Source organism: Abramis brama (assembly GCF_963993115.1).
Source record: "Abramis brama genome assembly, chromosome: 8".
NCBI classification, from domain to species: domain Eukaryota; kingdom Metazoa; phylum Chordata; class Actinopteri; order Cypriniformes; family Leuciscidae; genus Abramis; species Abramis brama.
Window position 1 is genome coordinate 12588198 of NC_139970.1, and position 16710 is coordinate 12604907.

Sequence of the window (16710 nt, forward strand, 5' to 3'; positions counted from 1 at the left end):
TAATTGGAGACTCGCTCTGACCGGATCATTTGAATCAGTGAGTTCTTGACTCGACAACAGATGCAATTGGATTTGTCCAATTCACAAATGAATCGTTCAGTGTGATTTGCGAACTGATTTAACAGATGAATTGAAAAGAATAAGCTCGTTCACGAATCGGAAACCACTATCGCATCTTGGAGCAGGTGACGATTTCTTCATTTATGAAATGTAGTGGAGTAAAAAGTACGATATTATACTTTGGAATGTAGAAAAGTAAAAGTTTCCCAAATTGAAAATACTCAAGTACATATTTTAAGTATCTGTTCTTTATCTAAGTACAGTAACTCATGTTTGAGCGGTTTTAACTGAAAGCAACTTGCACTGACATATCTTAAAATATGTCAGTGTCATTATTTTGTCTCAAGATGCACACCAGTAATGTTTATAATTTTTTCTAAGGCACGTTTATAAGCTACTTGAATGTCCTAATTGAACGAAGGCCTGTTATTACACCCGTTATTAATTCTTGAATAAATCTCATATAATTGAATTGAGTTATGCACAGTATGTAATTGGAGATAAACTACTTGTACTTTCATATTGTGCAGATGTAATATTAACATTATAATATATTAAAATAATAATTAGTACACCAAAATAATATTAAGACTGCATGCTAATGTTTATAAAACCACCTCCAGATGAACTTCAAAACAAGAAAACAGTTTCTCTAAAAACAAAGCACGGTTTATTAAACATTCAGTAACAAACAAACAGCCCATATGAATCAATTAAAACAATATTTCCGCAAATTTTACACACAGGCTTCTATACAATCCTTTTGCAGGGGTAAATGCATGAAATAGAGATGCAACGAGCAGATCTGGCTTTATTCTTCAGAGCTCTCCTGAGATGCTTTCCAAAGGGACTTGTTTGGGTGACAGCTACTGATGACTGAAATCAAATTGCATTCCGATTATTTTTATGTTGTTTGTTTCAGATGTGCTGAAATGAAACATGGCCCATCCCTGATGATGATGATGATGATGATGATGATGATGATATTACAGAGGTTATTAATACAGTGCAGAAGCTTTAAACAGCAGGAGCTGATGAGGTTAAACATGAGATGTAGCGATTGTCCCAGTGCAGTTTTCACAGGCTATCATGCTGTAAAGTCTTTATACTGCCCCGCTGTGTGATAACTCACTGAACCTTCTCTATTAGGCTTCCTTATTGATGGCAAATATGTGTATTTAGAGTGTATTCACTGATATCGTCACATTATCAACTGAAAGTGTTTACAGACTATGTGCTTCTGATATGTGACTGCTGTGACAGTTTGACATATTACAAATCTAACTGCACATACAACACACAGAACAATTATCTAGTCAAACACATGAAATAGTTGGACATTCCTATAATACATTAATGTGTTTATTAAATAAATGGGAGTAAAAGGCTTCTGGTGGTTTCTTCTTTGACAATGTGTTGGTATTTTGTAAAAAAAAAAAAAAAAAAAAATTACAGTAGCCTACTGTTCAAAAGTTTGGGGTCAGTAAGATTTTTTTTTTTTAAAGAAATAAATATATTTTTTCAGCAAGAAACAATTCTATTTCAAATAAAAGCTGTTCTTTTTTAAACTTTCCATTCATCAAAGAATCCTGTAAAAATGTTTTGTACATTGATAATAATGATAATAAATAAGAAATGTTTCTTGAGTGCTAAATCAGCGTTATGTGACGCTGGAGTGGTGATGCTGAAAATTCATCTTTGCATCAAAGGAATATATTACATTTTAAAATATATTCAAATAGAAAAAGAGTTATTTTGAATTGTTTTAATATTGCACAATAGTACTGTTTTTACTGTATTTTTGATCAAAGAAATGTAACCTTGGTGAGCAAAAGACACTCATTTCAAAAACAATCAAAAATCTCATCAACCCCAAATCTTGAACGGCAATGTAAATAAGTGCTGAACTGCGGAGGTTTAATAACTGAAATGACAATACTTTGCTGACAAATAAGAAAACAGTTTTGAATATGAATTTGTTCAATTCATTTTTTTTTTTCAATTTTAAGACATTCAAAATCATCCTCATTATGCTAAATGACATCAATGATGACACTCATGACCCTATACTATGAAAACTGAATATAATACATTTTAACTGGTGGATGTTCTGTTATTTCTACATGCATGTATTTGTACAATAACCTGTCAAATATTCTACATTCCTTCATTCATCTTAATGAATCCATGAAAAATATATCTGCTGCAAGATGATGGACAACTACATTTCTCTTCACACCCAACCACATTCTGTCATCGTTTATTTCCTCTCATGTCGCTCCAAACCAGTATTTGAATTTGAGAAGTATTGGTACTTATTGAGCTCCAAATATGAGCTAAACGTATCATACAATTGAAGACCGTTCTGTCGTTCTTCGCCAAAAATCTTCCAAATGAAGCTCTTAAGTCATATTCATAAAACAGATTGTTCCGGTCCTTGATTATGAATAGTTGCTCCGCGTTTGAAGCCATCGTACATTACTTTACAAACATACACCTGTGACCACATTACATCAGTATTACTGTGTCTGTTGCTTGCCAACTATTCAGCTTCTGAAGAATTATATTGCTTGTTGGAAGATTTATTTTATTTTATCAATAGCATTACATATTTGTGCATTTTGTACATCCTATTGCAGTCTTTAATCGTGAAATTAGCTGATAAATAAAATGCAGTTCGTATGTTGACGTGAGCTCTGTTAAATTTGTGTCTAGGGCGGGAATTGAAGATCGGATTTATATTCATTTTGTGAAGACACATTAATGTTGCCAAGTGTAAAAGGAACCGTTTGAACAAATCAGATGGCTATCCGATCAGTAAAAACACGTGACCACATGTGAACAGGCTCATAGATGACACACCTGATGTGCCATATTTGAATATGTGAACACAAATGAGTTTTTTTCATTTACTTTGTCATTCATCAAAACTTCCTTTTTTTTTGCAGGTCTGGAACAACACAAGTAAATGATGACAGAATTCTCATTTTTGGTTGAACTTTTCCTGTAAACCCTTTCAATACAACTGAACATACAACAACACCCAACTACTGGTCTGTTTAAGACTCTCAAAGGTCTAAAACAAATCACCCTAAGACACTCCCACACATATGACAATCAACGATGTCACTACTCCTAGCTATTCCAGTGTCCTTATTAATCACTAATGGTCTGAAAAGTGTTGATCTCCCCGGGTCACAAGTCATCAGAGCCGGCCGATTATCTCTACAGGAAACACTGTGTACAGTAAGTGCACATTCCAAATGATATGATATAATGTAAATGATATTTAATGTTGAAGAATGCCCATCGTCTCATAAGGTGTGTCCCATACTGCTGCTGACCAGTCCTTTAACGTTTGTCACCGGTCTGACTCCATGCAGCTGTTTGCGTCTGTCGATAAACGCGGCGAGTCTGACGGTGTCCAGTGGTGTTTTGGAGTAATCTCCACTATGAGCGCCGACCCACGGGTGCTGCAGGCATGAGGCGGAGCTCGGCCTCTTTCTGGGGTCCTGGTTGAGCGTGGACACGATGAAGTCTTTGGCGGCCTGGCTGACACCGCAGAAGTACTCCTCGGGGAAGCAGAAGTCCAGCCTGCAGATGTTGACGCAGGTCTCCTCCAGACTCTCGTCCAGGAACGGGGAGACTCCGCTGAGCAGGACGTAGGCCAGCACCCCTACGCTCCACACATCTGTAGACAGGGACACCGGGGTGCCCTGGACGAGCTCTGGAGCTGCAAACTCGGGGTTCCCCAAGAGGAGATGCACGTAGCGGTGACCCGAAACCTGCACTGCGTCGCCTAGGTCCGAGAGCTTCACGCAAGGCACCGGCACGTGGAGGTCCACCAACAGATTTTCAGGCTGAGGAACAAGAAAGAGACTTTCAAGACTCTGCACTAGGTTTTTAAACTCTGTTTTAGTGGTCACAGACCTACATACTTGGCTTGTACAAAACTCAAAATGCTAGCGTGATGTGGAAGGTTGCAAGGATGTTGGTATTTGGCTGCTGCTAGATAAGTCCCTCGCAAAGAAAGTCAGTTCACTTGGCCGCCATGTTGGAAGCTACTTTGGTTATGCAAGACCAACTCCAATTAACTTAAATGTGGTCATACTGAAAACTCAAAAACATCTGACATGAGCCGTCTCTTAAATGTTGTTTCTTATGTTCAAATAACATTAAGAAGTGTATCTTTCAGGGGCCGGTTGCATAAACTGTTTAGACTAGTCTTAAAAGTAAGTCATCTAATTTATTTTCTTCAAGACTGGTGCTTACTTTTTAAAGTCAGTTACATAAAAAGTTAGATCGGTCTCATTTGAATCAGAAAAGAAAGACTGGTTACCTCTTGACTAATTTCTAGCGGTCAAATTAGTTCTTAAGGCACAGTCTTAACATAGTGGCTAAGTTTATGCAACTGTCCCCAGGTCGGTCCCGCCAATGTACAGTCTCAGGAGCTTTACCGATTGACTCTTTTATTTAATATTCAGGACTTTCTGTATTAGATCCATCATATTTTTTGCATTGCAGTTTCTCCCATTCATAGTAATATAAGTGAAGAGTCTTGGTCTATGCAGTCTTTGGTTTTATTTAGGTTTTTAGCACGCTGCTGCACGGTTAGAGTGTTGCTAAGGTGCTGCTTTGGATGCGTGTCTGCTAAACTTCTACTTTTTACTAAATAAGCTCTAAATACTCTAAATATGCTGATGTGGGGGTATAATGTTTCACCTTGAGGTCCAGATGAGCTACTCTGCAGGTGTGCAGGTGCTGCAGAGCTTCCAGTGTGTCTTTAATGAAGAACGCCACCTTCTCCTCCATCAGCTCATCGTGAGCCACTAGATAGTCCAGCAGACGTCCATCTTCAACACTGAACACATAAACATGATCACATCAATGCATGTCTGTCTTTATTTTTTAATGCCAATTCTTAAAAACTTGTATCTGGGTTTTAGGACTCATGTCTGCTACACTCTTATTATTTTATGGTCTGGAAAAGCCAGGCATGAATATTCTTCAAAACATCTTCTTTTGTGTCATACTTGTCATACAGTTTTGGAATGACATGAGTGTGACACAATGTTTGTTAATAGGTGAACTATCTCTTTAAAGCAGAGGTTCAACTCAACCCCTGTGTTCAAAATCATCCCCTATACCCTCCTCCACTATTCCCTACGTTAGTCCACTAATATATTCCACCGAAGGAGTGAATGAAAACGACTGAGTGAATACAATACTTCTACATGTATTTGATAAGATTGGCTAACTTCATACTGCCATAGGCCACTCTGCTGTTCATCAGGATTGGCCAAATTGTTCTCTAGGCATAAGTGATTTGTCTAGTCTAGGCCCATAACTGTGTCAATGGAAGAGCTTTCCAAATGGATTTACTCACAGCTCAAGAACCAGCATGTAGGCCGTGGGCGACTCATAGGTGTCGATCAGCGCCACCAGCTGGGGATGCTGGACATGACGCAGGATATCGGCCTCATGGGCAACCTGCTCTTTCTTCTGCATCTTCTTATTGACACATTTCACAGCAACCTCCTTCTTACTGGCCTTACTGAGACACTTCCTCACCACTGAGAAACGACCCCTGAAACAGAGAAGATGTGAAACAAATGCCAGAGTTTGTTACTGACAGGATGAATGGTGCTAGACTGCTTTCTAATGAAGGTAAAATTGATATATTTACCGTCCAATTTCACATAATTCTGTGAACGCAGATTCAAAGTTGTCTTTCCACTGGATTCCAGTGCCGTCATATGTTGAGGCTTGATGAAAGAGAGAAAGAGAAACAAAATAGAGAATAAGAAATGTGTTTGGAACAGAAGACTCTGAACAAGTTCTGTTCTAAAACCCAGTACTGCTGACCAAAACAATACAGGCATCATATATGTTGAGGTATTAGCGGCATAATTATGCTTCTTTCTATAGATACTTTACTATAATGGAAGGCAGCATCGCATGTATGCTGAGAAGTCGATCTCAGATTGCAATGTGACAAGCTCAGTGATTTTTTATTTATTTATTTAATATATGCATTTCATTCTAAACTGAAAGGTATAGATTAAAATAGTGCAAATGAATTAAAGCCATAATTTTACCCAATATTTGTGTGTGTTACAGTATATTTGTGATTATCAAACTCTACTGATATCAACTGCACTACAAAAAATCATATTCTTAATGAGTATTAATGAGAAGCAACAATTCCTAAACTATTAAAATGTTTCATATATTATTTCTTGAATATAAGTTCCGGTATATTTTGTCTTACTAAACTGTCAGATTTTTCTCTTTCTCTTTTTTATGTAAATGAACAACTTAATTTATTAGTTTAGATACTGGATATTTTTAAAATTGTAGATACTGTATATTTTAGAATCTGTATTGAAAGCCAGTCTTAATATCTTATGTAGTGTTACTTCTCAAGTAAATGTATCTTGTTTCACTCATCTTTTTTATGAGTTGTGTAAAGTATCCATCATACTTTAGTAAGTAAAGTTAAAGTGGCAATTAAAAATACTATAAAAAAATAATTTGAATTAATATTTCTAAAAATATTAAAGTGACTGATATTAAAACTACTGAAGCATCAAAAGTTGAAGTAAATTGTATTAATAATGGCACAACTGATGGTACCGAGGCAGCCAGAGTGTGGTTTGATAGAATCGGTAAGAGACTGTATGTAAGAGTGTATTGTTCACCCGAAAATGAAAATTTGTCATGATTTATGCGACCTTACAAATCTGTGTGGATGTTTTATGAGAAAGGAAGGTAGTTGACTTTGGTGAAGCACTTCGTCCTCACCTGTGCTGGGTAAAGTCACCATGTTTGAGGGTTCACTGGGTGGGCTGATGCCCCACGGGTTACTGGCACTGACTCTGAACTGATAGTGCCCACCAGGAATCAGATTCTCAATCTTCACACACACGTCTGCAGTGGAGACCACAGACTTCTGCCACACCAGAGAGTCTGCACACAAGATCAGACAGACACATTTGTGAACCCAAAGCTGGATGATTAAATGATTATGACACACATCCATGTCATAAGATTAACTTTGTTTGCAGTCAAAAAAGTATGCATGGACCTGGATAAAGATGCTATATTATATACTTCTGTAGAAATGTATTTATTCCTGTCAAAGTTCTTTGCACTAAAAAAAAAAAAAAAATAGTCCTGTACCTTTAAGAATGTTTTTATGTACACTACTGTTCAAAAGTTAAGGCTCAGATTTAAAGAAATTAAAACTTTTATTTAGCAAGGATGCCTAAACTGATCAAACATGACAGTAAAGACTTTTACATTGTTAGAAAAGGTTTCTATTTCAGAAATTCTGCTCTTTTAAACTTTCTAATTATGAAAGAATCCTGGGGAAAAAAATATCACAATTTCTACAAAATCTTAATTAGCTATTTTCAACATTAATAATAATAATAATAAGGATAATAAGCAAATATTTCAGAAGGACCATGTGATTGAAGACTGGAGTAATGGCTGCTGAAAATTCAGTGTTGCCATCATATTAATAAATTACATTTTAAAATATATTGTAACTATATTTATAACTGTATAAATTGTAACAATATTTAACTTTTTTTTACTGTTTGTTTGATCAAATAAATGCAGCTTTGGTGAACATACAATATTTTTTTCAAAAACATAAAAATATTTTACAGACTCCAAACTTTTGTACGATAGTGTAAAAGTTTTATGTTAAGACTGGTAACTTTTTTCGCAAATGATTCACACTATTGTTCAACAGGGCAGATTAAAGGTGCAGTAAGTGATTTCTGAGAAACACTGTTGAAAGTGGATCAGGGGTGCGTTTCCCGAAAGCATCGTTGGCCAACTATGGTCGCAAGTTCATCGCAATGTCCATTGAACTCTATTGGTAACGACGGAACTTGCGACCATAGTTGGCCAACGATGCTTTCGGTAAACGCACCCCAGACCGAGAACCATAACACACGTATAGCCAATCAACAGTAGGGGGCGATACACTCAAGATAGGGGAGGAGAGAGAGAGAGAGAGAGAGAGAGAGAGAGAGAGAGAGAGAGAGAGAGAGGGTGATTTGAAGAAAGACTGTAGAAAGAGAAATGGCTGAAAGACATGACAAAAGAGAAAAGATCAGAGGAATATCACTGGGAAAAGAAGGGCAAGAGCTCACTATTCATGATTATCATTGGTTTTGCTATGTGTTTCATAGAACCAAGATATGCTGTTGTTGTTAGCTATAGTAACAGGACAGTTTTGACAGTTATAGTAACATTACTGGTGACTAACAACAAACTCTAGCTCATATATACTCTTGTGTGTACTGCATATTCATGTTTTTGCTCTTCCTTGCCATTTGTTTGTCATCTTTGCTTTATTTTTTCATGAAGCATTATTTTGCTTCGCTTCAGCTATATGATAAAGAGACATCCACTCCTACATTGTGAATTTTGGGGGCGGAGCAATGAAGGGAGGGGCGTGTAGGGGTGATTTCAAATATCAGCAGTGATTCTCAGAAATCACTTACTGCACCTTTAAATATCTGAACACAGAATAAGTGATGATATGTGACCCTGGATCACAAAACCAGTCACAAGTAGCACGGGTATATTTGTAGCAATAGGGTTAAAATTATCGATTTTTCTTTTATGCCAAAACTCATTAGGATATTAAGTAAAGATCATTTTCCATGAAGATATTTAGCAAATTTCCTACAGTAAATATATAATAATAATAATAATAATAATATAATAATAATAATAATAATAAATAATATATATTTATGTGAATGCAGCACAATCGCGAACATAAATTGACAACTTTAAAGATGATTTTCTCAATGTTTAGATTTTTTTTGCACCCTCAGATTCCAGATTTTCAGTAGTTGTATCTCGGCCAAATATTGTCGTATCCTAACAAACCACACATCAATGGAATGTACAGATGATGTACAAATCCCAGTTTCAAAAAATTGACCCATGTGACTGGTTTTGTGGTCCAGGGTCACATATGTAAATGTGGGCAATCATATGTTAATGTTGTACAGTTGTGACAGCACAGAGCTGTTTAGTTTCAACCAGTGTTGTTGGTGGATTGGGGAGGGATGCGAACGTGAGAGTAGAGAGTTTTATTTCTACATAGTCCATCAAAGTCTTTTATTTCAAAAGAGCAACATGACCCCATTAAGTGTCTCTCATTACAACAGAAATCTCAGGCAGTGGTTCTCTCAGTGGAGGTTTGTCAGTGTAATGGTTTACCCTCCTGCCTGTACTCCACAGTGTAGCTGGAGATGGTAGAGTTCCCCGAGCTGACCGGAGGAAGCCAGTGGACAATCACTGCAGTGCTGCTGGCCTCCTGAGCCACAGGTCGAGCAGGGGCTGCTGGGATACCTGGACCACAGAACAAAGCCATTACAGAGGATCCAGATCTACAACACACATCTTCATTTCTCTTTGTGTCTTCTCACCTTGTACTTTAATGGATGCAGATGAGGAGGCTGTGCCATGCTCATTCACAGCCACACACGTGTAGATGCCAGTGTCCTGTGGCATTAGATTGCAGATCTTCAACACTATATCACCCGTATCCCTAAAGTGGATCAGACGCAGCACACACAGAGTGAGAAAGTTATTTTCAGATAAACAAACAAATGCCACAAGTATATTTAAAAATCGGTTTACATATGACAAGCATCTGTCATATAAAATAGCTTATTCAGTACAAAAACAACATGCTATTGCAAAATATAAAATCAACATTCTGCATATATAACAGGAATTGGTCAAAAGTCATACAGTAGGCTAAGTCATATAACAAACTTGAGTATCAGATTTAGGGATGTGTTTGAACTTTTTTATGTTCTCCATAGAGAGTTAAATATGTGATGTAATAATACACAGATCTTTGTAGCAGTGGGTGGGGAGTAGGGAAACAAAATCACAAATATGTCTTTTGGTTGTATAGTGCTCTTGTGTAAGTGAGTTAAGAGCCACAGTCAGTGGTGCAGTGGAGAAGAAGAAGAAGAAACCTGAGGAGTCATGGGACAGTTACATAACAGTGAGACTTATGAGGTCACATGGGTACAGTTTCCCCACAGAACAAACTCAGATTACATGATCTGAAATTGAATATAAACAATCCTGAACAATTTCCTGAAACCAATCCGTGTCTTACACTCAAATAAAGATGTTTCGATATAGAATTTCAATAATCCACATTGTACCAGGAGAACAAGTGGTTTAACAGGGTTATAGGATGCAATTTTAAAAGAAAACGCATTACTTTTCCACATACAGTACATTATTGCAGCACCTCTATTCCCAGTCTGTCTGAAACGCTCTGACTGAGGTCTGGGTTCTACTAAGCCCCTCCTTCCGAAATGCTCAGTGCGCTGTGATTGGCCAGATGACCCACTGCGCTGTGATTGGCCAAACATATTAAGCATTTGTCTGGAAAGTTACACCCTTTACCAATATCGCAAGCTTCAGCTTCCAAGGCCTCTAAAGCGATTGTTCATGTTCTCTGTTCTCTGTTCATGTTCTCATGTTCAACAAACAGTTCATGTTCTCTGTTTTACCATATCAGTCTAAGCCTGAGTCCGATTATGACGATGTGGATTGATCAGAGTCAACTTTGCAAGCACAACTTGTGTATAGCCGGCCTTGTCCTCTCCCAGGGTCAGGAAAGTGTCCTCCATTAAATGTGCTGAACGCAAGCAAACTTTTGGGGTGTACAGCTCATGAACAGTGTTATAAATACATCTTAACAACTGATTCATAATGTCATCAGTTTTCAATCCCTTTTGTGGGAAACTATGAGCTTTGTAACTGTGCACTTCAGTAACAGACAGATGCATTACACACTAAAGGAATGTTAAACACACAGCCTCTTTACTTCTCCCGAGGGTTTCAGCTCAACTCATGTGCTCAGTCTGTGTCGTGATGACTGTGGACTTGTACCTGATGTCGATAGTGAATCGGTTATTGTTGACCAGCAGACTCTGATCGGGTCCCTTCAGGGTGATGGTGGGCTTGGGTCGAGCGCACACTTTACAGCACAGGACCACCGTCTCCCCCAGAGCACACGACACGTCTGCCAGAGGCGTCAGGAACTCTGGAGACACTGCGTTACAGAGCCAACACATCATTCAGATCACACTGCACTGGTTATTCATTAAAACACACAATTTTTTTATTTTTTTATTCACATAATAATAATAATATCGAATTTCACATGGCTAATTCAAATTGTAAAACAAGCTACAGCTGGCGACATATTTACACATATATATATATATATATATATATACACACACACACACACACACACACACAGTACCCGTCAAAAGTTTGTTATCAGACGTAATTTATAGGCTACAATTTGTGCTATAAGAACTGAATGGGCAAATGTTTATTTATTACCCTTAATAACACATTGGCTCATGCATTGCTCATTGTCCTGCACATAATTATCTACATATCAAAATGTGTTATAATTGTGTCTAATGGGGGCATCTCCCCCATCTTACCCTGTGAAAAATACAGACAAACATCACAGCATCTGTACATTCATAAACTCACCCTCTTGGATGAAATTAGGGTTCAACAACTGCAAAACAGACAGATGAGTGTTACACACGCATACATAGATGCAGCATTTCAGAGGCTCATATTAAAGCACTGATATTTTCTACACACAAATACAGAAGGAAAGCTTTATGTTGTGTCACCTCAGCACAAGCCAGCAGAGGGCAGTGCCATCGCACGAGAGACACAGACACTAGCTGGATTTGAAATGATACACTACTCGTACTATTTCTGCCTTATAAACAGTGTTGGGGGAAGTTCATTTTTCGAGTAATGTGTTTGATTACTTTTTATGGAAAGTAATGCATTACGTTACTTTTGCGTTACTTTTTCTCACCTGGGCTGGGCTTGCTTGTTTGTTTTACAATAACAAAAAAAAAGAAAAAAAAAAGAAAAAGATTGTTGCCAAATACAAAGGCCCTTTTACACAAAAAGTGAAATGAATAAGCCTCAGGCTGAAGGAAATGCACATTGACTCCTGTACAGTAGAGGGCGCCACTCAAACAAACCTTTCAGCTGTGCTGTCATTCTGGAATGCAGAAGAATTGGACCCAGGAGAAGAAAGTTTAATGCAGTGTTCAAAATGGAGCCCTATACCCTCATTCACTATTCCCTACACTAGTCCAATAATATAGTCCACTGAAGAAGTGAATGAAAACGAGTGAGTGAGTTCAGACACTGAGTGCGCCGGAAGAGCTGCCGCTTTTGCATAGTTTGTGCTGTGTCATTTGAAACAGCAAACTGGCAGCTCCAGTGGTAATGAAAAGATTTATCTTGATATCTGTCATTGAAACTATTCGATTTTTTGATGACGGTTTATGTATGCTAATCAATTAAAAGGAATTTATACATGTATGATATTACGCTGAACCCACATTGGACCAGCGGTTTGGAAAATGGATGGATGATTCAGCCATCTTCTGGTCAGACGCGGGAATTCATTTGACGCGTGACTCTCACAGTGCATTATGGGTATTCTCTAGCCACTGAGCGTACATCAGTTGTGCACTCGTTATTGCAGTGGATTATGGGATTGAATGAGTGCACTCGATAACGTCCACTATGGTTTCGGACACCACTACAAATGGCTGTCCCCTCAAATAGTGCCCTGTTTAAGGGTATGGGGGGCGATTTCAGACACAGCCTAACACTCTTAGCTCAGCAATAAAAAAATAAACAAAGAAAGAAACGTCAAAAGTCAATTTTTCCATATTAATATGGCTGAATTGGATCATAAAAGGTCAGCAGCAAAGGCATTGATTAATAAAGTGAGATTAAAATACATAAAGTATATGTGTGTAATTTAACATTTAATTATTGCAGGTTTGCGTTTTACTGTTTTTATTCATTTTGAGGAATACTAAATCTGTTTTTATGCAATGAGACGAGAAAATGCATGCTCACATATAGTGTAGAGCAATAACCATCATGTTTACACACAACGCCTCTGCACTTACTCCTGATTTCTCTCATCAGAGCTGTCAGTCAATACATAAATTAATAACTTTTTTTTACAACGAAATGAACCATCACTGAACTTACTTAAGCTTGAATGTGACGCTATTTTCTTCTAGAAACAATAAACTTTGTTGCATTATTTTCCTGTTATCACCGTAAAGCTGCTTTGAAACAATCTGTATTGTAAAAAGTGCTTTATAAATAAAGGTGACTTGACTTGACATGGGAAAACAAAGTAACTTATTTAAAAAAGTAACTGATATTTTGTTGCAAATTTAAAAGTAATGCATTACTTTAGTTACTTGGAATAAGCAATCTGATTATGTAACTCGCATTACTTGTAATGTGTTTCCCCCAACACTATATAAATATATGGGAGAAATATTAACAGTATGAATGCTATTTGGTATTCTGCTAGTGTGTATGCTCAGAATAGCACACTACCATACTATTGATACAGTTTCTGCCGTGTGCTGTGTCGTGTAGAATGTGAAATCCTCAATTCAGAACAAAATACATTGGCCTAAATGAGAAGTACAGTATACAACTAAAGCACACTGCTTGACATTTCCAAAACCCAATGCACTCCAAATGATTTTGGATTTAGTGAGATGTATTAATGAGTAATATCACACACAAATATCTCTTTTATTTGACAGGCAACACACACTGGCTGTCGGAGCGAAGGTCCCGCCTTTCAGTTATAAGAGCCAATAGCCTCTCTGATAGAGACATCACCTGGTCTTTCTGCTCTAGAACAGGCACAACACATCATTTTAGCCTGATTTGAGGTAAAGAAGAAAAATATATGACACTTCTGTCAGATTTGTGCAGATTGGCCACTGACTGAACACACTTTCTCCAGTGAGAACTCTGATGAATTAAACATGCACTTAATGAGATCATGTGACAGCTGTACTCTTACTAGGGTTGAGGCCCGTTCACATCAGGACAGATTACTATAACGATAACTATATTAGCATCCACACCAGCTGACAATAACGTTTGGTTTGTTATAAGCTCATGTGGTTCTGTCGTCTGACATTCAAATGCTCAAACTCTTTAAAGTCGGGTGAATTTGGATTGGATGTCAATGTTTTATCATTACTAAGCTGTAAAAAAGTTGTTCTGAAAGTGATTTCAGCAATATCATTCCTTGGTGTTGTTATAGTTGTGCTGTGGACTATTTTCAAAGAATTAGAATGATTGTTTAAACTTTATAGTTAACGTTATAGTTATCATCTGTGGTGTGAACGGCCCTTTATACCAGTCACTCCACACAATTAGTTAAAATAATATTACCAACAACAACTTAGGTCAAATAAAATATAAAAGGGGTTACAACGTCAGTAAAAACTTAGAGCTTCAAAAGCTGTACCTATTTACTGTTCAATTCAGTTTATTAAAAAATAATACTACCAATAAATAAATAAATAAATATATAAATCTACTGGGCAGCATGCATTGAGATCAGGATCTCTACCTCCATACTAGTTTTGGGGTCTAGATCATCCTCACAATCGGACTCGTCTGAGCTGCGGGACTCCTGCGGTTCGGGTCGAGAGAGAAACATGTTACACACTCACAGATACAGGAATACAGCGGGACGGAGTTTACAGTCTGAAAGAAACCCGGGCCAAAATGACAGGAATTCAACAATCCTTACATTGAAATGAACTACTGAGTCATACCATTAATAACAAAACAGGAAAATTGAGAGAAATAGTAGTTTTTATATAGTAGTATTTTACCAAATCATAATAATGCCAATAAAAAAAAAACTTTATAAAACAAATGTTTATTCATTTATTGAGAAGTATTGGGATCTAATATATTTATAAATATTATTATGCATTTATAGTCATGCAGTTGTTAGCAGATTATGTCGTAATCATTCAACTTTTCTAATTAAAATATATAATGGCTTTTTAAAAAAAAGCTAATATTTGAAACAATGTGTGTTTCTGTCAGCATTGGACAAACGCAAGTGGGGTGAGTGACGTGTTCAGTGTTTATTTCCACACAGGTAAGGATGCAGCGCGCGCACACACACACACACACACACACACACACACACACACACACACACAGCCCTCATCCTCCTACTCACTTTCTCAGTGACCTTGCTGCTGAGAATTTCCTTTGGTTTACGCAGTCCATTCTCAACTTTTATGTCACTTTTGAGGGGCGCACTGTCCTTCTCTGCACGCTTGCGAGCGCGAAGCGTGTTCCACGACAGAGATTTCCTGTTGTGTCAAAACATCAAGTTGTCAAACCCACACATGCTGGTGGAAATGCAAATCTAACAGCGGGGAAAAGCAAATTAAAGTGCTGGAGGGAGGAAATTATTTCAGGAGGGAAATGGGGAGGGCCAAAAATAGAAACAGCAAACAGCGAGACGCTCAGTGTTGTTAACCTATTTTTATCATCATCCAGTTCCATTTATAGAAGCCTCAAAAAGTTTTTGGACACTTTAGTACAGTATTCAAATGTTCATAAGTGTGCTTATTAAATTAGTGTGTATTCTTAAGTGTGCCCAAATATTCTCATACACTGTATTTCAGTTCATTCTTCATTTTATTATTATATTAACAAAAGTTTGGGGGCAGTTAATATTATATATATTAAATTAATACTTTTATGCAACAAGGATCCAATAAATTGATCAAAAGTGGCAGTAAATACATTGTTTGTGACATTTGACAAAGTTTTTTGACTTTCTATTCAAAGAATTCTGAAAAAAATGTCTTACAGTTTCCACAAAGTCAATACGCAGCACAACTGTTTTCGATGTTGATGATAAGAAAAAAATGTTTCTTGAGCATTAATTTCTAAAGGATCATGTGACACTGAAGACTGCTGCTGAAAATTCAGCTTTACCATCAAAGGAATACATTACATTGTACAATATTTTCAAATAGAAAAAGTTCATTTAAAATAGTAATACTATTCCACAATATTAATGTTTTGTACTGTATTTCTGATCAAATAAATGCAGCCTTGGTGAGCAGAAGAGACTTCTTTCAAAAACATAAAAAACATTTTTTGGAAGGATAGTGTGTATAAATCTACATCCTTACACCACGGTGGACACACGGTTTGTGTGAGAACAGCAATCATTCATATCATTCACAGCAAATCCTGCTTCACACACAAACCCGTCACACTGTCAAGGACCACGGAGGTTAGTACAAACGCAAAATAAGTGTTCTACACACTACATTACCAAATAAAACAAATGAAAGACAATAAAAACAAGATGCACCACTTCTACACTGCAAACACAATGAAGGATTTCTTCAAATGTACTATTAGCATTCACTTGGCACTTTTATTTTATATTAAAACAAAAGCAGTCTATTTGACTAGGCCGTGTTAAGTCATGCGCATGTCAAAGTTTTATTTTACATATTTAATATAATACATTTCAAATCATTAGTTACACTACAACATTGCAACTGTAGTTCTATTGCACAAACCTGACTTCATTAATAAAGATTCACTTAAATAGTGCAAAAGGCTCTTTACAGGAATGTGCTACAAACAGTAAACAAACCAACAGTATGTACAGTAAATGGCCAACATGTGATCCTGTAGAAGAAAACCAAAGAA

The 16710-nt window shown here is 37.0% G+C and overlaps 1 protein-coding gene across 3 annotated transcripts in view; it reads right to left on the reverse strand.

Moving 5' to 3' along the window:
- Positions 1–415: 415 nt before the first annotated feature.
- The window catches only part of kalrna (kalirin RhoGEF kinase a), a 246202-nt gene continuing 229907 nt past the window's right edge, over positions 416–16710 (reverse strand). For all 3 annotated transcript variants that reach the window (XM_084123061.1, XM_084123060.1, XM_084123059.1), the window contains 11 exons: positions 15209–15344; positions 14582–14644; positions 11635–11662; positions 11014–11176; positions 9522–9643; positions 9313–9444; positions 6865–7029; positions 5747–5825; positions 5447–5647; positions 4783–4921; positions 416–3920 (listed from right to left, as the gene is read on the reverse strand). In XM_084123061.1, the coding sequence (XP_083979187.1) occupies positions 3375–3920; positions 4783–4921; positions 5447–5647; positions 5747–5825; positions 6865–7029; positions 9313–9444; positions 9522–9643; positions 11014–11176; positions 11635–11662; positions 14582–14644; positions 15209–15344 (1774 nt within the window). In that variant the 3' untranslated portion in view covers positions 416–3374. The remainder of the gene's footprint in view (positions 3921–4782; positions 4922–5446; positions 5648–5746; positions 5826–6864; positions 7030–9312; positions 9445–9521; positions 9644–11013; positions 11177–11634; positions 11663–14581; positions 14645–15208; positions 15345–16710) is intronic.